Source organism: Heterocephalus glaber, unplaced genomic scaffold (genome assembly GCF_053883595.1).
Source record: "Heterocephalus glaber isolate CG9 unplaced genomic scaffold, H.glaber_assembly_v1.0 deba00001788, whole genome shotgun sequence".
Taxonomy (NCBI): Eukaryota; Metazoa; Chordata; class Mammalia; order Rodentia; family Bathyergidae; genus Heterocephalus; species Heterocephalus glaber.
In genome coordinates, this window is record NW_028258471.1 from 296,930 (window position 1) to 323,459 (window position 26,530).

The following is a 26,530-nucleotide window of genomic DNA, read 5'->3' on the forward strand; positions in this document are numbered from 1 at the left end:
CATTTTACACACACACACACACACACACACACACACACACACACTCTCTCTCTCTCTCTCTCTCTCTCCCATTTAACAGAATCTTGGAGCAACATGTCAAGTGGAAAAACTATTTTTCAGCCTTCCTTTGCAGCTAGGGGTAACATATGAGTAAATTCTAGCCAATAGATGTCAACCAAAATGTCAGACTTCAGGGACAGTTGCTTAAAGGGAAAAATAGCTATGAAAGTCCTCTTTTGGCTCCCTGCTTTCCATTTTTCTCTAATGCCTGGAATGCCAATGAGAAGGCTGGAGATTCAATTACTGTTTTAGGCCATGAATTGACCTAAAGGTGCAAATCAGTGCTGGGGGAGATGAAACAGAAAGACAGAACAACTTGAAGTACTGCTACGCTTGCCTTGAGTGGCCAACATTCAAATTTTTCCATGAAAGAATAAATCTTTGTGTTTAAACCACTGTTATTTTGGACTTTGTTGCACACAGTCAAACCTAATCCTACACAATGCAAACCTTAACTGAAATAGAACATTTTTGCAAAGCTCTAGACTTCCAACTGGTCTGATGTCTTGAATATTTACGCACATGGGGAAATATGACATGAAAAAATATAAAACCATGCAGTAGGCCACTTTTGATTTCCTTTTACCATGATAAGGACATTTTAAGAACTTCCAATACATGAAGGCAACTGAGTGGATGTCTGAAAATATTAATACACATGGAGAAATCTATAAGGTGTTGGTATTTGGATGGCAAGGTATAATTTATGTAAATATAACCATCTTTATAACTATGATAATCCCTATTGTCCCACAGAAACTTTTTTTTTGGTACTGGGGATTGAACTCAGGACCTCACGCTTGCCAGGCAGGCACTGTGCCACTGAGCTAAATCCCCAGCCCCTACAGAAACTTTTATATACATCATCTCATTTGATCCTCTTGCTTATGTGGAAATAGGGAAAGCTGGGGAAAACCTGAGCAAGTGTGTATATACACACACACAAAACAAAATGAAACAAAAGAAAACTAGAATCTTTTTCCAAAGGGCAAACCTTGACTTAAAAGTTGTACCTAAGGGCTGGGGATTTAGCTCAGTGGTTCCGCTGCCTGCCTTGCAAGAGCAAGGACTCAAGTTTGATCCTGGTACTAAAAAAAAAAAAAAAAAAAAAAAAAAAATTGTACCTAAAGAAAGGATCAGGAGCATTCCAAATAAGATGAGCTTCATTTTATTTGTAAGAAATCATTGTTATTTATATAGGGATCACCTATCAAGCTACAGAATAGTAGGCAGTAGGCTTGGGAGGAAGCAATTTTCTGTCTTCCTATTATACTAAAAACAGAGTTGCCCCAAATTGGGATACTTAAGATGATTAAAACAAGAAATTGTTTGAAAAACAGCACTTTCATATAGACATTTGTTAATCTAGTAATTTTTGGAAGCAGAGGTTTCTATAAAGTAGTGATAATGTTAAACCTTTTATCTCCCATTTTCCTTACCATTCCCATCATTCATCTTTGTCAAATGAGAAAATACCACATATGTGAAGTTTATCTGTAAAATTGCAAAGTGTTGGTATGTTATGGTTTGTATCTAGATTCCTTGCCCCCAAAGCCTCACGTGCTCATAGGTGGGTGCTTTTGGAGGTGGCTGGATCTAGGTTGTATGACACTGGGATTAAGGGCATATGATAACTAAATTGGTTCAGTGTTGTTCTGGGTATGGGTAATGGCAGGCCCCATCCTGGGTGTGAGTGGCACCAATCAATAGGCTTGTATCCCGGATGGAATATAAAGGGACAGAAAGAAGGATGCTTGCTGCTTCTGCTGCCTGAAACATCATGAACTGTTTCTCCTCTGTGATGCCCCTCTGCCATGTGCCACCTGCCTTGGAGCCGCTGACTATGGACTGAAACCTCTACAAACTGTGAGGAAATAAACTTTTTCTCTAACTTTGGGTGTTCAGCATTCTGTCCCAGCAATGAGAAGAGTAACTAAGAAGTAGTACTACTTTGCACTGCAAACTAGCTTGTCCTGGTGCTAACCCCCTTAAGCTTATAACATATAGAAAACACTTTAGACTTAACATCCTTTTTTTTTTTTAAGCAGGGGTGACTTTATTCTAAAATTCATAGGGTGTGATAGTTTTGATTTATATCCTTTTCAACAGATTAGCCATGAATACTTCATATAATTGATATTCTAGCTGGAAGCCATGCCTAGGCTTCTTTTTCAAAGTGACAGAGGCAGGGCAGCAACAGGCATTTCCAGGGTAAACCCATGAAAATCCAACTGTAGGAGTATGCATATCAAAGCACACATTATAGTAGAATATGATTATATAGATGTACCTATACCCCACAATGAATTTATTATGTATTGGAAATACAGACCAACAATTTTTAAAAAAGAAAACCTTACAATTTTTTTACAGAGCAACTGCTTTTCCATAATGATCAGACTGAAAGAAAAAAAAAGTAGCTTACAACAGAACTTTTCTCATCTCCTTTGTCTCTTACTTTATGCTCCTCATCTCCACCTCCACTCCACTAGGTCTCCCCACACTCTTCCACCATGGCATTACCTACCTATTTCCTTCCAGCCAGTGCTGCCCTGAATCTTCAGCTTCAGGATCCTGCACCTTTTGTTAACTGCTAATTCTAGCTTCCAGTTTTTTTTTCTTGCTATCTATAAGAAAACATTCTACCTATCTAGGGGAGGGGTGGGACCAACAAAACATACACACATAGAAAACTGAGGTAAACAGAGTGATCCCTTATAAGTAAATTTAAGAATACAGCAAGTTAATTTCAAATTTATGTTCTGTTTGACTTTCTAAATAACTAAAATTTCTAGGTTGTTTTATTATATAATAGTATGAGCTTCAAACTTATTTGAATCATTGCAAGCAAACAACATTCAGCAAAGTTAGAGCCAAAGAACCTTTATAACTTCCTTTTTTTGAAGTTGAGCAAACCTTTGTTCTATGTCTACATATTTCTAACTAACAGCATAAATACTAGTAAAATTTTAAAATTAACTTTTTTTTCTTAAAATTGAACTATATGCAGTTTGCCATAGTTATTTTGAATAAGTGAAAATATTTTGTGGTTGTATTATTAGTCTTCTGAAAAATAAATAAAAGTCATATAATGTAGTCAAAGACACAGTTCCAGAAATGAGCTGTTCTTCTGTGAGATCAAGTAGGGGCTCACTGTTCAGTGTATCCTAGGATGTCCCTTTCTAGTTTCAGGCCTTCTGTCACTGAGTTTTTATCATTTTACCTTTGTACATGCTCCAGGTGTGGCTTGCAGTATAGACTTTCCCCATTGTCTCCTGCTTACCCCCTCCTGCCCAGGTTACAATCTAGATGTCTTATCTATAATTTGTTTCTGTATTTTGATAATATTGCATATATGCCTAGCACTTTTTGACATTTAAATATGTGAGACAAGAAAGAGCAAGAATCTAATTAGGAAACATTTAAATCTTATTTTCTTGACTTAATAATTCATTATAATACTGAATATACTGTTATATAATAGAAACTTAAGCAAAACAATTTCCCCACCAATCCAGTATATCCTCTTACTACAAGAGGATAGATACTACTACTCCTACCAAGCTTTGGGCTCATGAAAAGGTTTTCTCTTTTTGTGATCCCGGGGGATCGAACTCAGGAACTTGTGGTTGCGAAGCAGGTGCAGCGCCACTGAGCTAAATTCCTGGTTGGGCTCATGAAGAAAGATGTGTACAAATAAAAGGACTGTGAGCAGGTCACATATAAAGAGCTCTGCCTCCATACTGAAAGCTCCCCAATAGTAGAATTTTGCTTCCACTTTTGACAGTTATTTGGGGGAAATAAGGTTGAAAGAAGAAATGAAGCAGTGAGATTCAGATACTGCATGTAAAATGTTTAAATTCAATATCTTTTGTAGGAGATTTTTCTCTGGCTCCATGTTATGACTGAAGTATGAAGTATGGCCCAAAGACTCACAAGTTGAAGGCAATTATTTCTGATGTAGCAATGTTCACAAGTGGGGCCTAGAGAGGTGAGTGGATCCATAGATGGGTCTCTTAGATAAATGGCTAGTAGGAGGTGGGACTTAATAGGAGGAAGAGGTCACTGGGGCACACCTTGGAAGGGTATATCCTGTCTGCAGCCCCTTCCCTCTCTCTAAAGCTCTTCCCCTTGCTCTCTTCTGGGCTGCCATGAGGTTTGCACCTTTCCTCCACTATAATATTCTACTATGATGTTTCTGGCTTAAAGCCAACCAACTATGGACTGAACTCCTGAAACTGTAAGTCAAAATAAGTCCTTGCTCCTCTACATTGTGTATGTCTAGGTAGTTTATCCCAGCAATGGAAAGCTAACCAATATAGTCCATTAATAACTGTTACTGGCCCATGGGAAGATCTTAGAAAAATTATGCTATTGTGATCTGCAGCAGTATAATCTGACAGGTAAAACTCTCTAAGACCAGAAACAAAGATACATACACACTCATATAGTCTGACAAAATGTTAATTATTTTTCCCTGTAATATTAATAGTCCTTACTGTAAAGATGATTATGTATAATAGTGCTTAAAGGAGCCCAGGCACCTTCTGGCTCTGGGACCTGAGGGGGATAATTTAAAAAAGAAATTCTATCACTGAAGAATTTTTGTGAATGAGGAAGGGAAAACAAATTGAACCCTGAGAAGTCACTTAATCTCTTCTTAGGTCAAATATTATTATTATTTTTACAATAACCAAGGATATACACTTGTAGCTTTGTGACAAAGAATTTTTCCATCAGAAACTGAAGGCAGTGAGTCTATCTAATTAGGGGCTAGAATCCTTATCCCTTTCATTTTCATTTTTACTAGAGGTAGACTGCCTAGGCAAAGGAAATAGCCTCTAAGATATGTAAACAAAATCTCCATATAGTAGGACATTTAACATAACTAGGAAAATAACCATTTATATGGATGCTTGGCTTTTCTTACTGCCTCTCACTTGTAACATGGACTACATAGCTAAGGAACTATTTGGGTCATAGAAATAAAACTTCCTCAAGTAATATCTTTTTTTTTTTTTGGTACCAGGGATTGAAGTCGGGTCCTTGCGCTTGCGCAGCAGGCGGCGAAACCACTGAGCTAAATCCCCAGCCCTATCAAGTAATATCTTAAAATGTTAAATGTTCTAAAAGTCTACTGAGACTTTACTGTCAGATTCATTACTATGCAAAAGAATGGGCACCTGCATATTAATGTTATTTAGTTGCCCAAATTAATAACTCAAAATGACATGCTAATTTAGATAAAAAATTGTTTTTACTTGAGGAAGGAAAAATGGTGGAGGAAAAATTGGTAGCAAACTACAGCTTCTCCACAACCTGGAACTGAGACACCTGGAAAAAAAAACTTGATAAAGAAAAATGTAGGTCTCCAGAAATTGAGAGGAAGGTGACAGGAAAACAAGAAAACACAGAGAATCTGGAGAAATGGAGTACAAAGCAGAGAAAAGAATGAAGCAAGCTGGAATGCTAGATCTGGCTTCCAGGAGGCAGGGCCTGTCTGCTAACACAAGGCTAGCTTTGGAGAAGAAATCTAGTGCAACACTGACATAATTGAAAGTGTTTAATCAGGAGCCATTGGGGAAGGGGTTGTTTAAGACTGAGCTACAGAATACCTACAAAACAATGACACTTTAGGATTTCTAGAGTTAACTTCCTACAGTAACTAAGTGGGAGATAGCCACAAAAGACCACTGCATAAAGGGGATGGGCTAGATATAGACACCCTGAGAAGTCAAGCTCAGGCTAGGAAGTACCTGGGGTACTGCCCTCCATGGAGACAAGCCATGTCACTTGTGTGTGATTTTCAGAGGGGGCTGGCCCTAAAAAAAGAGCTGGCATTAATTCTAGGGGACTGCTTGATCCCAGTCTACCCCTCTGCCTGTATCCAAATAGAGCTCGGTGGTCTGTTTCCCCATCTGCCAATGTGATCAGAGATACACCTTGGTTTGGACAGTGGCCACAGCCTGGAGTGTATAGTCATAAGGGCCTCTGGAATAGGGAAGGGGAGTACATGGAAAACCCACAGGCCATAAGCTAGGTGGAGAAAGCAGTGGTTTGGGGCACACAGAGGAGCATGGAAACTGGGAGCTGCCGGAGTGGACTACAGGCCTAGAACAGGAACCAGAAACTAGAAATCAAGAATAAAAGAAACTATGTCAACACATGGAGATTAAATATTCTCTTGAACAGTCAGTGGGTCACAAAAAACCACCAAAAACCCAACCAAACAAACAAAAACCAAGGAGGAAATTAGTCCCTAGAATCAAATGAAAATGCCAGTACAACATACCAGAACCTATGGAGCACAATGAGGGAGTCCCTAAGAGGGAAATTTATAGCCATGAATGTCTATATCTGAAAAATCTAATGATACACTCATGGTCCCAGAAAAACAAAAACAATCCAAATCTAAAGCTAGTACAAGGAAGGAAAATACAAAGATCAGAGCAGAAATTAATGAAATAGAGACTAAAAAAATAACAAAGAATCAATGAGCTGGTTTGTTGAAAGAATGAATGAAATATACAAACACTTAGCCAATCTTACCAAAGAAAGAAAGAAAGAAAAAAAGAAAGAACCCATACCAATATAATTAGAAACAAAAAACATGAAATGACAATGGACATCACTGAAATCCAGAAAGTTATTAAAAACTACTTCAAAAACCTGTACTCCAATAAATTGGAAAAGCCAGAAGAAATAGATAGATTGCTAGATAAATATAAAATTACCAAAAATGAATCAGGAAGACATAAAAACCCTGAATAATCCAGGAACAGTCAACAAAATTGAGGCAGTAATTTAAAAAATCTACCAACCAAGAAAAGCCCAAGACCTGAACGATTTACCACTGAATTCTACAAGTACTTCAGGGAAGAGAGAATGCCAATACACTTGAAACTCTTTAATGAAACTAAAAGGGATGGAGTACTGCCAAACTCATTCTGGAAAGCCAGCATTATCTTTATTCCAAATTGGATAAAGACACAACTGAAAAAGAAAACTATAGGCCAATCTTTTTAATGAACACAGATGCAAAGATCCTTAACAAGATACTGGCAAACAGAATGGAACAAATCATTAAAAATATCATGCCTTATGATGAAGTATGTGTTACCCCAGGGATACAAGGATGGTTCAACATACACAAATCAATAAATGTAATACATCACAAATAGAAGCAAGGATAAAAATCACATGATCATCTCAACAGACACAGAAAATCCTTTTATAAAATCCAATATCTGTTCAGGACAAAAACCTTGATGAAAACAGGTATAGAAGGACCTATATCAATCTGATAAAAGCCATATATGACACAATTATTGCCAACATCATATTAAATAGGGAAAAGTTGAAAGGTTTTCCTTTAAAATCAGGAACAAGACAAGGATATCCACTCTCACCACTCCTGTTCAATATAGTGCTTGAAACTTTTGAAAGCATACATATAGAAAAGGAAAAATTCAAACTTGTTATTCAGGAAAGACACAATCCTTTATATAGAAGACTGAAAAAATTCTACCAAAAGACTCCTAGAACCAATATATTTAGCAGGGTAGCAGGAAACAAAATCAACATATAAACCTGGTAGTGTGGGCTGGGGATTTAGCTCAGTGGCTCCACTGCCTGCCTCAAAAACACAAGGTCCCAAGTTCAATCTCTGGTTACCCCCCGACCAAAAAAAACTGGTAGTGTTCCTGTACACCAATAATGAACCCACTGAAAAAATTTAGGAAAGTAATACCATTTGCAATAGCTTCAAGAAAAATTAAATATTTAGGAATTAACCTAACTAAGCAAGTTAGAGACCTCTATAATGAAAACTTACAGTACTCTACAAAAAGAGATCAAAGAGGATATCAGAAAATGGAAAGATATCCCCTATTCCTGGGTAGGCAGAATCAATATTGTCAAAATGGCCACACTTATAAAATTCATATGTAGATTTAATGCAATTCCAATTAAAATAACAGAAGCATTCCTCAGAGAACTAGAAAAAAAATCCAAAAATTCATATGGATCCAGAAGATACCCAGAATATTAAAAGCAATCCTGAGTAAGAACAAAACAGGAGGCATCACAATCCAAGATTTCAAGTTATATTACACAGTTACAGTGAGAAAAATGACATGGTACTGGCCTAAAAACAGACATATGGATCAATGGAACAGCATAGAAGATGCAGAAATGACTCCAGACACATTTAGTCATCTGTTCCTTAACAAAGGGGTCAAAAACATACAATGCAGGAAAGATAGCCTCTTCAACAAATAGTGCTGGGAAAACTAGCTGTCCATATGAAGATGACTGAATCACCATGTACTAAACTAAAATCACAATGAGTCAAAGAACTAAATATTAAAATTGTAAGCTAAAATGGGTAAAAATCTTGAAGACATAGGCATAGACTTTCTAAACAGAACCCTGATTATACAAGGAATAATATCAAGAATTAACAAATTGGATTCTATAAAATTAAAATGCTTCTGGGCTGGGGATGTAGCTCAGTGGTACTGTGCCTGCCTGACAAGTGCAAGGTCCCAAGTTCGATTCCTGGTACCCCCCCCCAAAATTATCTTTACTTTTTTCCTCTAACATTTACTTTTTTTACTTAATAGATCAATTGCAGAAATAATCAGATTTGTAATTTTGAGGGTTCAATTCTGAAATATCGTTAACCTATGAACTGGTTCATTTAACCCACTGTGGCTCTATAGCTTAGAGTTTCATCATTATAAAATATGCCTAAGACAGTTGATTCTTGTATATGTGCTTCATTTCTAATCTAAACATTTCAAAGTCAGATTTCCTGGACTTGTTTTTGTAAACTAAACACTTTGTATTTTATTAGGATTATGCCATGGAAATTGACTTCCTTGGGTTATAAAGAAATACATCCTTATTTTTCTTAATTAATTTTATTGGTACATTTTAGGTATACAATATGATGACATTTATCACTGGAAATTTGTATCTTTACATAATATATCTTGGTTCTTTTTTTTTTTTTTTTTTTTTTGGTACCAGGGATTGAACTCAGGACCTTCCGCTTGTGAGGCAGGCAGAGTCTTGGTTCTTATCTTTTCCCCATTCCTTTGCCCTCACTTCAATCCCTCCACCCCTCCCTATTTACAAAGACTTTGTTTCCATTTTTTCCTTTTCTCATATTTTTTCCTTTTTGTTCTTTCCTTTCCCCTACCCCTCCCACTTCCCCTTTGCCCCTTTTCTTCCTATTTCACATTATCTATTATACCTTTTAGTCCTTATTTATACTTTCAGTTTCTCACACCAGAGAAACTATTTGGTATTTACATATGTGTCCTATTTATTTCACTTCAGAGTATGGCCTCAATGTGCATCCATTTAGCTATAAATGTCTCTAATTTCTCATTCTTAATGGCTGAGTAGTACTCCATTTTATAAAGAAAACCACATTTTCTTGATCCAGTCTCCAGTTGATGGGCAATTGGGCTGTTTCCATGTTTTAGCTATTACAAACCGTGCCACTATGAACATGGGTACATATATATTGCTATGGTATGATTCCTTTAATTCTTTTGGGAAGATACCAAGCAGGGGAATAGCTGGACCTCTAGTCCTAGTTCTTTGAGGAATGTCCATACTGATTTCCACAGTAGTTGTTCCAGTCTACACTCCCACCAACAGTGGAGAAGGGTTCCTGTCTCCCCACATCCCCGCTAGCATTTGTTATTGGTTGATTTCTTGATAGCAGCCATTCCTTCTGGGGTGAGGTGGAATCTCAGCATTGTTTTCATTTTTATCTTTAGAATGACCAGTGATGTTGAACATTTTTTTATATGTTTATTTTCTGCCTTTACTTCTTTGAGAAATGTCTGTTCATTTCAGATGCCCATTTTTGGATTGGGTCTTTAAATTTGGGAGGTGTGGTTTTTTAAAGTTCTTTACATATTCTAGATAGTAGATCTTTAAGAACAGCTGGTAAAAATTTTTTCCCACATTGTGGGCTGTCTCTTCATGCTGTTGGTGGTTTTTTCTGTTGTGCAGAAGCTTTTGAATAAGAAGAGATCCCACTTGTTGATTCTTTGAGGTAGTTCACATGCAAATGAGGTTTTGTTCATGAAAACTTTTCCTATGCCAATGTACCTAACCTCTCTTCCAGCTAGTTTAGTGTTTCTGTTTTACTATTTAGATCTTTAATCCATTTCAATTTTAGTTAAGTGCATGGTGAGAGATATGGGTCTAGTTTTAATCTTTGACAGGTTGAAACCCAGTTTTTCCAGCACCATTTATTAAAGAGGCTATCTTTTGTCCAGTGAGGGTGTTTGGCTCCTTTGTTGAGATGAGGTGGCTGAGTGTGTCTGGAGTTGTTCTGCATCTTCTAATCTGTGTCACTGGTTCTTGGGTCTGTTAATGGGCTGTTTTTACTCAAAACATTATTGACATCCAATTTGTGCATTCTCTCCCATATCATCAACCACTTGATCAACTCTCCACTCCACCTAGATGCTATGGTTTGTACTTTGAATATTCCCCGAAGGCTTGGTCCCCAGGGTGATGTTACTGGCTAAAGGAGACAACTGAGAGCTAAAGCTTGTAATCAAAGTTTGGTCTTTCTGGTGACCACTCCCCATTTTGAAGTTATATAGGGGCCAGTCACAAGTTTCTCATTAGGAAAAAGATGCTCTTATCAGTTAGAAATGTCCAAGGGCTTTAGGAGCTCTGTGCCAGGAACCAAGGACAAAGATCAAGAACCTTTATACCACGTGTGTTGAATCAGAAATATAATTCCAATCAAACAAAAATGAAGAAAAGGTCCAAAGGGGTAGGGGAAGTGGGAAGGGAAGGGGAAAGGAAAGAAGGGAAAGGAAAAATTATGAGAAAAGGAAAAATGGAAACAAAGTCTTTGTAAATAGGGAAGGGTAGAGGGGGTGAAGGGAGCACAGGAAATGGGGAAAAAATAAGAACCAAGATACATCATGTACAAGTACAAGCACCCAATGATAAATGTAAATGTACTGTATACCTAAAATGTAACAATAAAAGAATTTAAGCAAAAAAAAATGACTAACAATTATTTTTATTTTTTATTTTTGGTACTGAGGATCAAACTCGGGTCCTTGCGCTTGCGTAGCAGGCAGCGAAACCACTGAGCTAAATCCCCGGCCCAACAATTATTTAGGGTTGGTTTGTGAGCTTTGCGGGCAGGTCACTTCAGGTGTCAGTGGCAAGGACGGGAAGGTTCTTGGTCCTCATCTCTCATATTCAGCGTCCCACAGCATTAGTGGTACTCTTGATTCCTGAAGAAATAACTGATGTCTGTGCACATCCAGTTTTCCTGTGTGGCAGTTGTACTAACTGGATTTCTTGGTGTCACTTACGCACACAGGGCTTCTAGTGCCTTCTTTGAGTAGCCTGCCTAACAATGCCTTTTTGAGTTTATTGGGGTTTTTATGAGACCTGGTTTCTAGAGAAAATTGAATTCTGAAAGGAGATTGGTACACTAGATGATGGCCCCTTTGTCTTTCCAGTAAAGTAGATGCTGCAGCACTTGAGAGGAAGCACCCCACGATTAGAAATCCGACCTGAAGGTACGCCCATCTGGCCTGAATTCTGTCACTAGTCCTTGGGAACAGAGGCAAAAGCATTCTTGAAAGGGGAAGATCCTAGCTCTGCATGGCCTTAGGATGATTGCACAATATGTTCTGGTCTTTCTATGAAGTTCAGGCTGCCCTTAAACTATGTAACCCTGGTTCATCTTGAACTGGAGGCGATCTGCCTGCTCCAGCCTCCTGAGAGCTGGGATTACACCTGTTTGGAGAGCTTACAGAGGGGAGCCAGGACCAAGCCACATGTGGTTGTGACTCTGCTTCATTCACCTTTCCCCTAGCTTCCACAGTGCTCTATGTTCCCATGAGCACCAAAAAATGACTCAGTCTCTGGAACTGGTGTCATTTGAGGATGTGGCAGCACTTGGACAATGCTCAGAGAGCCCTGTACAGGGATGTGATGCTAGTGACCTACTGCAGCCTGCTGTCACTGGGTGAGCCAATGTCTTCTCAGGATCCATTCATATTCCTTCCTACTGTGAAGAATTCATATTGCTCCAGACTGTGAAGAATGTGTCATCCCTCTGAGCAGATCAGATTGGCAACTTCATGGTATAGCTCCTCAGTCTGAGCTCTTGACAGTTTTCAAAGGACCTGAGTCAGCAGTTGGCAAAACCCTCCATTATTTCTCATCAACAGGGTGTCTCATGACCAAACCTCAGGTGATCTTCAAGTTAGAGCAGGCAGTAGAACCATGGGTGATGAGAGAACCATCAGATCTGAGCCTCCCAGATGTCCAGATAGTTGATGGCCTAGTTAAGAAACATCAAGGAAGTCACAGTAGACACTTGTGTCAAGTTCTTATCAGAAGTAACACATCAACTAAGGAAAGAGTTGAATTAGGAAAAACTAATTTGAGCTCAAACATATTTCAGATCTGATTTGAAATAAGGGAAACTATTCTGGAGTGAGTCCTAAGGCGGTGAATGCATATCCAAACAAAGTACTTGTCCTTAAAGTACCTGAGGCAATGTGTGCTGGAGAGAAGCCTGGTGACTGTGAGGTGCCTGGGAAAGTGCTCTGGTCCTGTGAGCATCCTCATCAGAATCACAGGGCTCAAACTGGGCAGCAGTGGAGTGGTCACTGAACACAGTGGCTGAGAGGCAATGTTACTGTCACAGAAGACAGTTGATGGGGAGACCTCCCATAAATACAGTGACTGTGGGGGCACCTGTGAAGCTGTCATTGCCCAAGAGAAGTCCCAGATAGGGAGAAAAATTGTTGAATGTAATGCATGTGGGAGAACTTTCCATAATATTCCTCAGAGAAACCCTATAAAAATAGTAAATGGAAGAAATCCTTCTTTATGAAATCAGTCCTTACACTGCACCAGAGGACATAAACAGGAGAGAAGCTCTACGCATGTGATGACTGTGAGAAATCCTCTCAGAAGTCAAGTCTTATTATACACCAGAGAATTCACACAGGAGAGAAACCCTATGAATGTTGTAAGTGTAGAAAAACCTTCTGCCAAAAGTCAGCCCTGACTACACATCACAAGATTCACATAGGAGAGAAGACCTATAAGTGTAACAAATGTAAGAAAACCTTCTGTCAGAAGTCAGGCCTTGCCGTCCATCAGAAAATTCTCACCAAAGAAAAATCCTTTGAATGTAATGAGTATGGAAAAACATTTTGCATGCAGTCAGATCTCACTATATATCACAGAACTCACACAGGGGAAAAGCCTTATTAGTGCAATGAATGTGAAGAAAGCTTTTGCCAGAAGACAAACCTAAGGAGGCACCAGAGCACTCACACAGGGGAGAAGCTCTTTGTGTTCACCAAGTGTAGGAAGGCCTCCTACCAGAAACTAGAGGTCACCAAGCATGGGAGAATTCACATTGGTGAGAAGCCCTACAGGTGCAATGAATGTGGAAAAACATTTGTGTGAAATCAAACCTCAGCTCTTATCAGAGAACTCACTCTGGGGAGAAACTATATGAATGTAAAGAATGCAGAAGAATGTTCTTTCCTAAGTCAGATCTCACTGTTCACCAGAGGACTCACACCAGTGAGAGACCCCATGAATGTGAATGTGGGAAGACATTTAGCCTGAAGTCAGCCCTCACTAAACACCACAGAACTCACATGGGGGAAAAGCCCTACACATGTAAGTGTAGAAGGGCCTTTTGCCAGAAGTCACACCTCAGAAGATTCACAAGGAGAAGTTCTGTGTGGCAGAGACCGACTCTGTTCTCTACAAACTATTCTCCATTTTTATAGGACACATGGCTAACTCAAATTTCTCAGCCTTTCCTTCTCATGGCCAAAAACGTGAAATTGAGTTCTGTCTAGCACAATATCAATGAAACTAATGACGGTTACCTCCAGGCCAGGTAATAAAAACGTATCCTTGTGATTCGCCCTGATTTCTCATAATCTTTGAGATGGCATTGGTGATGGGACTGAGTGGACTTGGGAGTTGCATGCCAGAGAAGGTCACTGTGGTTTAAGACAGAAGGAACTGACTGAAGAGATCAAAGATCTTCCTACCCCATCCCCAAACCTTTCATTTATACTTCATGTGAGAAATGCTTTGTTGAGCCATTGTTTTTGTGACCTGTTTGCATTTCAGTAACACGCTGAAGCTAACACACTGTATGAGGTTCTCAAGATAAGTTTCCAGTGCTCATATATCAGAAAATTCACATAGGAGAGAAACCTATATCATCATATTTATACCCAGGTCAGTTTAGAGAAAACTAAAAAATTCACAGGGATAAACAGTGCAACCAATTGGGAATGCTTTATGTGGCAGAGATCTCATTGAACACTGAAAACAAATTTTTACAGATGTCAAAAAAAAAGTTTGAGCCTAGTCTAGGTAAATTAGTAAGACCTTGTCTCAAAATAAAAATTTAAAAAGGGCTAGGGGTGTAGCTGAGTGACACAGTGCTTGGCCAGCATGTATGACGTCCTAGGTTTGATATCTAGCACCAAAAAGGGAAGGGGAAAAAAAGCCCTCCTAAATAACCTAATATATGTAAAATAGCCTAGCATGGGACCTGGCACATGGCAGGTGATTTTTTTTCTTGTTCTCTTATTAATAGATGTATTCGTTATGTTATAAATTAGGTCAAAGGAGTGTTAGTCATGATGACAGAATGAAAAAAATATGATTACAAGAAGATAAAGGGCCAACAGTTGTAAATAAGAGCTGAAATAAATACCCTCTGCTCTGTTTTCAGTTACCCATCTTCCTTAGGTTTTTTGTTTTCAGCCACATCAAAGAGAAGCAACTGTGAATGTGCTCTATTACATATACTTTCAGAGAAAAGAAACATAGTAATGGCACCAAAATGAAGAAAACTGTCCTTAAAGTCATTATTTACAACAGACTAGCAGGAGGTCAGCCATCATTTTATTAAAACTGGAAAAGTACATTCTATTTTCAAAGGAACAAATGATGATAGGTCTCCATAAAATATGTAATTAGTATGTCTTGAGTGGTGTGGGAAAAGACTTCAGAGAATATTTTTTTCTTTTTTGCTTAAATTCATTTATGTTAATGTGTTTTAAGTACCTTGGTACTACGTAAAATTAGATTCCAAATAAACAGTAAAATGTGATCTATTCTAATACATCATTTAAAAGAAACTTGTAAAAATATGTTCATATACAATAATCACAAAATTATGTAGAAGTTTGGGAATGCTCATTTTTTCTTTCTAGTTTGTACTGAAAAACCAGCGAAAAGTCCTTAAATGATACCGGTGCATAGGCATGGAAAGAGGCTTGGGAGGAAGCTGTGACATTTCAAGGGAAAATGCATCATAGACTCACTTCATTTTAAAGTTTAAAAGTACATTGGGATCATAGATACTTCAGAGGTTTCATCAACAGAACTATGTTTTAACCCATTTATGCAGAGGATTGCAATTTTTTGAATTTTTACGTGAAATTCATATGTTACCTAGAAAAATTCAAGGAACAAGAATTTGAAGAGAAACAATTTCAGTATGTTCACCTATAATAGGTGCTCTGAAATTGGAACACTAGGTATTCAATGGCTAAAAGGTTTCTGTTTTAAACTAGGCAAGGTGGTACATGGTGGTAATTACAGCTACTTGGGAGGTTAAGGAAGGAGGATTGTAAATCTGAGGTCAGCCTGGGCAATTTAGCGAGATTCTGCCTCAAAATAAAAATAAAAAGGTCTAGGGGCTGGGGATTTAGCTCAGTGGTTTCACAGCCTGCTGCGCAAGCACAAGGACCCAAGTTCGATCCCTGGTATCAAAAAAAAAAAACAACCCATAAAAAGGTCTAGAGTTGTGGCTCAATGCTTGAGTCCTTACCCAGTGTGAATAGGGCCATGGGTTTAAATTCTCAGAAACAAAAATAAAAAGGGGAGGTCTTTTATGTTTAACATCCTTAATTATAAATAACACATACTCTCAATGTGTTCACATACCACATCTTAACAATGGAATTCATCAAAACATTCACCTCACTTACTAATTAAATTAGTTTTTGTGAAGAATTCAGAATAAAGCTCTTCCATCATTCTGAGATTGTCTTACAAGTGTCTTAGTCACTTTCTCGTCTGCTAAGACACAATACCTGATACCTACAACTTAAAGGAGAAGTTTATTTTTCCTCACATTTCAGTTCATGGTCAGCTGGCTTCAATGAAGAAACAGCATAGCAGAGAAACAGCAGAGGAAAAGCTGTTCATCTCATGGTAACCAGGAAGCAGAGTGAAGGGCCCTGGAGTTCTCAACTGAAAGCTTCACAGCTTGGCAACCTTGAGCCTGAGATCAGTGGAGTCTTTCAGATTTCTCATATGCCTTCAAGGCATCTTTCCTGTTGTCCCGATATAAGTACATAGCTTCTTTTTAATTTTAATCTTTTCAGCAACCAAACTCTTTTCTGTTCCAACTTTATAGGCCTGTTCTTTTTTGGCAAAACTAAAAACTTTTAAAATGAGCTCTTTGGGGCCAGGGATTTAGCTTAGTGGTGGTGCACCTGACTTGCAAGTGCAAGGTCCTAAATAAATAAAAAATTAAAAAAAATGAGCTTTTTGTTCCTATTTTTTTTAGCATAAACCTGGTTAAAAGCAGCAATGTTACAACCATGTTACAACCCAAACACTGGGGCTGCCTTGAAATTTTCCCTATCAGATTAATTAGTTTATCACATATAATCTCAGTCTCTCAATTTCAGGATGAACAAAATGTAGATAAATTTCCTGCCAGGGCATAATACATGGCCTGGAGTCCAACTGCCACTGGAGTCCTTGTTCCCAACTGAAAATTCCTGAACCTGGTCTTTATCATCTGCCTTTTAAATTATCATTTTGGTTTTCTGAGCTCTGACACCAAAATATTACACTAAGTCAAAGAAGTTTGACACAGATGGTCATATATTTTGATTCCATTTATATAGCACATTCAGAATAGGGACACCCATTCAGACAGGAAGCCAACAGGGGATAGTAAAGGATAGAGAGTTACTGCTAAATGGGCCCAGGGTTTCTTTCTGGGGTACTGAAAGCAATTTGGAATTACACAGAAGTATGGTTGCACAACATTGTAAATGTACTAAATGCCACTGAGTTTTTCACTTTAAAACAATTAATTGTAATTGTTAATTACAACAATTAATTGTAAATTTTGCCATAAAGGAAAAAAAACCCAGTGCTTTTTCAGTACATTTTTTTTTTAATTGCACAACTAAGAAATGGGTCTATTGTACAGAACACTATGTTGATTATGTGGTTGGAGTAAATAGTCCTACTTGAGTATTCCAAAGAGTAGCTTCTCAGATTCAGTATTTGCTGGTAAATTTCTAATAGTGTATTTGTGTAAAGTTTGGTTTTTTGTGTGTGTTTTTTTTGGTACCGGGGATCAAACTTGGGACCTTGCGCTTGCAAGGCAGGCGCTGGAAACACTGAGCTAAATCCCCCGCCCCCAGTGTGTAAAGTTTGTAATTTCATTTTCAATACAGTACAGCTGCCATCATTGATCCCCAATTTGCTGACTTTTAAGCTACTTGGTCAAAAATCCTTTCTTCTTAAAACACAGAGAGTTAATAAGCATCTCAAGCTTTTTTCTTTTTTAATGATGCCTGCACTATCAGATTATTCTAGTGTTTTTCCTTTTGTTTGGCATATCATCATGCACAATCTTTTTATTTCTTTGAGGTGGGAGTATATTTTTATTTCATAATGCAATGATCAAATTATTAAGTGTTTGTGCAGCTCAAAAAAAAGATACGTTAAGGGGAGGGAAACACTGGTCTAGTTGCAAGGAACACTTAAGCCAAGTTTTATGTTTGGTTGTATTGTCTTTGTATATTATAAACATTTATTTAACTTGTTGCAGTTTGAAGTAAAAAGTTACCAAAATGTATGCTGAACAATAATCATTAAAATGTTTGAAGCATATAACAAAGCAAAGGAAAACAAGACAAGACAAGACAAGACAAAACACATACCTGGAAGACAAGGTTGATGTAGCTGAGGTACTACGTCTAGCTCTGGAGGTACAGATACTTCCTCAGAAACATACTTTAAAAGCTCCTTCCCCAGATATGTTACCTGCACATAATTTAAAACACAACTGAAAAATCATACATTCTGTAAGAGGGAAATACATCTATCTTTTAAAAACAGTAATTTGTAAACTATTATACACTAAACTATAGCTTACAGCCAAATCCAGCCTGTCATCCTTCTGTAAATAACATTTTATTGGAATAGAGTGACACTCATTTCCTTAGCATTTCTGGCTGCTTTGTGAAGAAACAGAATTGAGAAGTTGTGAAAGAGACTATGTGTCTATGAAATATTATTTACTATCTGGCCCTTCACAAAAAATTTTGTTGATTCTCTATTGTATATCAATTCTCTCATACATTCACTTGTTCAACAACCATTAATATAGCATCGAATACTTATAAACTTCAAAAAAGTAACAGTACGTTAATATAATTAAGCCATACAAGTAATGGTACTCCTCAAGAAATGAAACAGTAACCTGATGAGACTGATAACATTTCAGGACTAGACAGCCATTTAAAAATTGTTTGTGAACATAAATATTATTACCAGCCCCAAAGGCTAGAGTTAAAAAATATCTGTACATGAATGGGCAAGGCCAAGGCTGCTGGCAAATAACTGCCAAAAACATTCTGGACCCAAAGGTCTTTGAATTCTCACCCTTTGGTCTACTGGGTAGGTTCAGTGTGGGCAGAACATCAAGTCTCAACATGAACATCCTTTCCTTATCTTCCCGTAACTGCTAAGCTTAATGGCCATATTCTAGGCTCTCACACAATGAGGAATGGTGTCATTTCTTAAATTCTTATTTCTGTGTTCCTATCGCTGCCATAATATTTATCCCATTTAAATAAAATTATATTTTAATGTGTCTTGTTTCCATTAAACTATAAGGTTCTTGAGGATGTGTCAAGTTCAGTTTTATACCTTTAGCAGTTCAGAGTGCCGACATTATTCAGTAAAAGACTAAAGTACAAACACTTAAACAAAATCCCTAAATTCCCAGCCTCGATTTGTATGTCTGTCAAAAAAGAACATTCAGTTTACCAAGTACTGAGTATTAAAAGAGATAATGCACAAAAAGCATTTGTTATACTGTCTAGCATATCCTGATGGCCTGTTAAATTGGACAGCATGAGAAAAGTATAAGGGATGTGTAAAGTATAGGAGAAACCATTCAGGCTCAAACCCACAACTAAAAAAAGAAGCCTTTTATTTTTTTGTATATCCTTTTATTGGTATTTTAGGTGTACAATACAATGACATTCATCACTGGAGATATGCATCTTTACATACTCTCTTGGTTCTTATTTTTTCCCCCATCCCTTGCCCTTCCTTCAACCCCTCCTTCCCTCCCTATTTACAAAGACCTTGTTTCCGTTTTTTCATTTTCTCATATTAATTCCATTCCCTTCTTTCCTTTCCCCTGCTCCTCCCACTACCCCTACCCCTTTGGACCCTTTCTTCCTATTTTGCATTATCGATTATTCATTATAATCATTGGTACATTTTAGGTATACAATATAATGACATTCATCATTGGAAATTTGCACCTTTACATAGCCTCTCTTGGTTCTTATTTTTCACCCTTGCCCAGCCCTCCCTTCTACCCCTCCATTCCTCCCTATTTACAAAGATTTTGTTCCTATTTTTCCATTTTCTCATATTAATCCCATTCCCTTCTATCCTTTGCCCTAGCCCTCCCACTTCCTTCCCCTTTGCCCCTTTTCTTCCTATTTCACATTACCTATTACACATTTTAGTCCTTATTTACACTTTCAGTTTCTCACACTAGAGAAACTATTCAGAATTTATACGTGTGTCCTATTTATTTCACTTAAGAGTATCACCTCAACGTGCATCCATTTAGCTATAAATGTCTCTAATTTCTCATTTTTTATGGCTGAGTAGTACTCCGTTTTATTTTAAAAAACCCACATTTTCTTTATCCAGTCTCCAGTTGATGGGCATTTGGGCTGTTTCCAAGTTTAGCTATCACAAACTGTGCTGCTATGAACATGGGTGCACATATATCACTGTGGTATGATTCTTTTAATTCTTTGAGGAAGATCCCCAGCAGTGGAATAGCAGGGTCAAATGGGACTTCCAGTCCTAGTTCTTTGAGGTATCTCCATACTGATTTCCACAGTAGTTACACCAGTCTACACTCCCACCAGCAGTGGAGCAGGGTTCCTCTTTCCCCACAGCCCTGCCAGCATTTGTTATTGGTTGACTTCATGATAGCAGCCATTCTTTCTGGAGTGAGGTGGAATCTCAGCGTTGTTTTCATTTGCATCTCTCGAATGACCAGTGATGTTGAATATTTTTTCATGTATTTATTTGCTATTTCTACTTCTTTGTCTGAGAAATGTCTGTCTGTTCCAGATGCCCATTTTCAGATTGGGTCTTTAAATTTGGGAGATCTGATCTTTTTAAGTTCTTTATAGATTCGAGATAGTAGACCTTTGTCTGAGGAAAAGCAGGTGAAGATTTTTTCCCACATTGTGGGTTGTCTCTTCACTCTGTTAATGCTTTCTCTTGCTGTGCAGAAGCCTTTTAATAAGAAGAGATTCCACTTGTTGATTGTTTGTGCTAGTTCATGGGCAACTGAGGTTTTGTTCATAAAATCTTTTCCTACACTGATGTCTTCAAGGGTTCTACCTAACCTCTGTTCCAACTGGTTCAGAGTTTCTATTTTAATATTTAGATCTTGAATCCATTTTGATTTTAGTTTAGTGCATGGTGAGAGATACAGGTCTAGTTTTAATCTTTGGCAAGTTGAAGCCCAATTTTTCCAGCATCATTTATTAAAGAGGCTATCTTTCCTCCAGTGAGGGTGTTTGGCTCCTTTAACAAAGATGAGATGGCTGAGTGTGTCTGGCATTGTTTCTGCATCTTCTAATCTGTTCCACCGATCCTCAGGTGTGCTTCTTTGCCAGTACCATGCTGTTTTTATCACAGTAGCTTTGTAGTATAGTTGCAGGTTGGGGATTGTGATACTCCCTGCCATGTCTCTGTTACATAGAATTGGTTTTGCTATTCTGGGTCTCTTCTTGTTCCAAATGAATTTTTGGATTGTTTTCTCAAGGTCCATGAAGTATGCTCCTGGGATCTCAATTGGAATTGCATTAAATCTATATACCAGTTTTGGAAGTATGGGCATTTTCACTATATTAATCCTTCCTACCCAGGAGCAGGGGATGTCTGTCCATTTTCTGATATCATCTTCAATCTCTCTTTTCAGAGTGCCATAGTTTTCAGAGAAGAGGTCTTTGATTTCTTTCATTAGGTTGATTCCTAGGTATTTCAGTTTTTCGGATGCTATTGTGAAAGGAATTATTTGCCCTATTTCACATTACCTATTATACATTTTGGTCCTTATTTACACTTTCTGTTTCTCACACTAGAGAAACTATTTGGTATTTATACATGTGTGTCCTATTTATTTCACTTAAGAGTATTGCCTCAATGTGCATCCACTTAGCTATAAATGTCTCTAATTTCTCATTTTTTATGACTGAGTAGTACTCCATTTTATAAAACAACCACATTTTCTTTATCCAGTCTCCAGTTGATGGGCATTTGGGCTGTTTCCAAGTTTTAGCTATCACAAACTGTGCTGCTATGAACATGGGCACACATATATCACTGTGGTATGATTCTTTTAATTCTTTGGGGAAAATCCCCAGCAGTGGAATAGGGGGTCAAATGGGATTTCCAGTCCTAGTTCTTTGAGGTATCTCCATACTGATTTCCACAGTGGTGGCACCAGTCTACACTCCCACCAGCAGTGGAGCAGGGTTCCTCTTTCCCCACAGCCCCGCCAACATTTGTTACTGGTTGATTTCATGATAGCAGCCATTCTTTCTGGAGTGAAGTGGAATCTCAGTGTTGTTTTCATTTGCATCTCTTGAATGACCAGTGATGTTGAACATTTTTTCACATGTTTATTTGCCATTTCTACTTGTGTGGGAAATGTCTATTCATTTCAGATGCCCATTTTTGGATTGGGTCTTTAAATTTGGGAGGTCTGATTTTTTTAAGTTCTTTATAGATTTGAAATAGTAGACCTTTGTCTGAGGGACCACTGGTGAAAATTTTTTTCCCACATTGTGGGTTGACTCTTCACAGTGCTGGTGGTTTCTCTTGCTGTGCAGAAGCTTACCAGTAAGAAGAGATCCCACTTGTTGATTGTGATAGTTCATGGGCAACTGAGGTTTTATTCATAAAATCTTTTCCTACCCCAATGTCTTCAAGAGTTCTAACTAACCTCTGTTCCAGGTGGTTCAGTATTTCTGTTTTAATATTTAGATCTTTAACCCATTTCGATTTTAGTTTAGTACATGGTGAGAGATATAGGTCTAGTTTTAGTCTTTGGCAAGGTGAAACCCAACTGCTCCAGCACTATTTATTAAAGAGGCTATCGTTCCTCTAGTGAGGGTGTTTGGCTCCTTTGTCAAAGATGAGGTGGCTGAGTGTGTCTGGAGTTGTTTCTGCATCTTTTAATCTGTTCCACTGGTCCTCAGGGCTGTTTCTTTGCCAGTAACATGCTGTTTTTATCACAGTAGCTTTGTAGTATAGTTTCAAGTTGGGGGTTGTAATATCCCCTGCCATGTCTCTATTACCTAGAATTGCTTTTGCTATTCTGGGTCACTTCTTGTTCCAAATGAATTTTTGGATTGTTTTCTCAAGGTCCATGAAGTATGTGGCTGGGATCTCAATTGGAATTGCATTGAATCTATATAGCAATTTTGGAAGTATGGCCATTTTCACTACGTTGATCCTTTCTACACAAGAACAGGGGATGTCTTTCCATTTTCTGATATCCCCTTCAATCTCTTTTCAAAGTGCTACAGTTTTCAGAGTAGAGGTCTTCCATTTCTTTTGTTAGGTTGATTCCTAGGTATTTCAGTTTTTTGGATACTATTGTAAACGGAATTGTTTGCCCCATTTCTCTCAGTGAGTTTGTTGTTCGTGTAGAGGAAAGCTATTGATTTTTGTGTTGACCTTGTATCCAGCTACTTTACTAAATTTGGTTATTAAGTCTAGAAGACTTTTGGTGGAGTTCTTGGGGACTTTGATATAGAGTATCATGTCATCTGCAAATAATGACAATTTGATTTCATTTCCTATCTTTATTCCTTTTATTTCTTTCTCTTGTCTAACTGCTGTGGCTAATGTTTCCAAAACTATATGAAACAGGAGTGGTGACAGTGGACATCCTTGTCTTGATCCTGATTTTAGTGTGAAGGGTTTCAATTTTTGACCATTTAGTATGATATTGGCTGTTGGTTTTTCATAGATGGCTTTTATCAGATTGAGGTAGAGACTGTCTATTCCAATTTTTTGTATGGTTTTCATCATAAATGCGTGTTGGATTTTGTCAAATGTTTTTTCTGCATCTACTGAGATGATCACATGGTTTTTGTCACTAGCTCTATTGATACAGTGTATTACACTGATTGATTTGCCTATGTTGAACCATCCCTATATCCCTGGGATGAATCCCACTTGATCAGCGTGTATGATCTTCTTGATGATTTTCTGCATTGTTTGCCAGTATCTTAGTAAGGACTTTTGCATCTGTGTTCATTAGTGAGATTAGACTATAGTTTTCTTTTATGGTTTGGTCTTTCTCTGCTTTGGGGATCAAAGTGATGCTTGTTTCCAGGAATGATTTCGGAAGTATTGCTTCCCTTTCAATTTCATTGAAGAGTTTAAAGAGTAGTAGCATTAGTTCCTCTCTAAATGTCTTGTAGAATTCAGTGGTTAAGCCATCAGGACCCGGGGTTTTCTTGGTTGGTAAGTTTTTAATTACATTTTCAATTTCATTGATTGATATTGGGTTGTTTACAATTTTTAGGTCTTCCTCATTCAACTTTGGTAATTCATACATGTCTAGGAATCTGTCCATTTCTTCTGAGTTTTCCATCTTATTGACGTATAGGTTCTTGAAGTAGGTATTGATGATCCTCTGGATTTCTGCTGGGTCTGTTGTAATTTCACCGTTTTCATTCCTAATTGCATGGATTTGGGCTTTCTCTTTTTTCTCATAAGATTGGCTAAGGGTTTGTCAATTTTGTTAATTCTTTCGAAGAACCAACTCTTGGCTTCATTGATTATTTTTATTGTTTTCTTAAGTCTCTATTGCATTGATTTCTGCCCTGATCTTTGTAATTTCCTCCCTTGTATGAGCTTTGGGGTTGTCCTGCTCTTCTCTAAGAGCTTGAGGTTCAGCATCAGCTTGTTTAATTGGGCTCACTCTGTTTTCCTAATATGCATATTCACTGCTATGAATTTCCCTCATAAGACTGCTTTCATTGTGTCCCATAGATTCCAATATGTTGTGTTGCCATTGTCATTTATTTGAAGAAACTGTCTGATTTCTTCTTTAATTTCCTCTGTGACCCATTGGTTATTCAGAAGTGTGTTGTTCAATTTCCATGTGTTTATGAAGTTTTTGCAATTTCTTTTGCTATTGATCTCCAATTTCATTGCACTATAGTCTCATAATATACAAGGGATAACTTCAGTTCCTTTGCACTTACCTAAATATGTTCTATGAGCAACTATGTGGTCTATTTTGGAGAACAACCGTGTGCAGCTGAGAAGAATGTGTATTCTGATTTTGTGGAGTGGAAGACTCTGTAAACATCTGTTAAGTTCATTTGTTCAAGAGTTCGATTGAGTTCTAGTATTTCACTGCTTGTTTTTTGTCTAGTTGATCTGTTTGTGACAATGGGGTATTTAGGTCCCCCACTACCATTGTGTTAGTGCTTATATGGTTTTTCATGTCTGTTAGTATTTGTTTTATATAGTTGAGTGCACTAGTGTTTGGTGCATAGATATTTATGATTGTCTTCTCTTCCTCTTGGATTGTTCCCTTTACAAGGATATAGTGTCCTTCTTTGTCTCTCTTAATCAGTGTGGGTTTGAAATCTACTTGATCTGCAAAGAGGATAGCTACTCCTGCTTTTTTTCAGATTCCCATTACATGGAATATTATTTTCCACCCTTTAACTTTCAGTCTATGAGTTTCTTTTTGAATTAAGTGTGTTTCTTGTATGCAGGATATTGTTGGATCTTGCTTCTTGACCCATTCTGCCAGTCTATTTCTTTTGATTGGTGAGTTAAGACCATTAACATTGATGGTTATAACTGATACATATTGAGGCATCATTGTCATCACTTTTTCTGTTTGATTCTCCCCCTTTGCTTTTAATTTCTTGTCATGCCCGGTGGATTCAATCTGCTGGGCTTCCTGGAGTTGTGATCCTCTTTGTCTTTGCCTAGGATTTTGTCTAAAATTTTCTGGAGTGCTGCTTGGGATTCATGTAGTTCCTAAGGTGCTCTCTGTCATGAAAGTATCTTATCTCTCCATCAATTTTGAAAGATAGTTTTGCAGGGTACATCATTCTGGGTTGGAGGTTGTTTTCCTGTAGGGCTTGAAACACTTCAGTCCAAGCTTTTCTTGCCTTGAGGGTTTGCACTGAGAAGTCTGTTGCGATTCTGATGGGCTTTCCTTTGTATGTGATTTGTTTCTTTTGTCTCACTGCTTGTAGAATTTTGTTCTTCTGTTGGGTTTCTGGAATCTCAACAATTATAGGCCTATTTGTAGATTTTTTTTTAATCAAGGCTATTTGGAGTCCTATATGCCTCGCTTACCTGTATGTCAAACTCTTTTCCCCTGGTTGGGAAATTTTCTGCCATCACTTCTTTGAACAGTTCTTTAACATCATCTGCACTCTCTCCTGTTTCTTCATGGACTCCGATCAGTCTTATGTTATTTTTCTTTGCATCATCTAGCAGCTGCTGGATTGATTTCTCGCGTTCCCTTACAATTTTAAAGAATTTTTTCTTTTCCTGGTCACTAATTGCAATCTTATCTTCTATATCTGAAATTTTGTCTTCACATTGGCTCATTCTGCTGAATAGACTTTCAATGGAATTTTTAATCTCCTGGAAATCTGTTTGCATGTTTTATGGATTCAACTTGTTTCCTATGTTGGCATTCCATCATGTTCCTCAGGTCCTCTATTTTTTTTTTACCTGTATCCTCTCTAGATATATTAATCATGTCTTGCACTATGGGCACAATCTTTGCTGTTATGTGAGAAAGTATTTCTGATTTCATTTTTTCCAGATCCTCTTTTGTTGCTACTTCAGGGAGTCCAGGTGGTTGAGTATCAGAGTGTTCCATCTCATTTCCCTTTGGGGTTGGTGTAGGTGATCTGGAAGTCTGGTTCTGAGGCTTGTTTACGTGCCTTCTCATTTCGACAAGGTGTGTGTGTGTGTGTGTGTGCTCTTAGCTTCCGCATGGCTCACCTCTGTGCTGGGAGCTGTCATGCCTTCCTGGAAGCCTCCTCCATGCTGGGAG

General features: G+C 37.9%; 1 protein-coding gene across 1 annotated transcript in view; it reads right to left on the reverse strand.

Moving 5' to 3' along the window:
- Positions 1-26,530, reverse strand: part of Ankrd31 (ankyrin repeat domain 31) — a 257,731-nt gene that overhangs the window by 4,268 nt on the left and 226,933 nt on the right. The window contains exon 24 of the mRNA XM_021252381.2: positions 18,090-18,192. Coding sequence (XP_021108040.1) covers positions 18,090-18,192 — 103 coding nt within the window. The remainder of the gene's footprint in view (positions 1-18,089; positions 18,193-26,530) is intronic.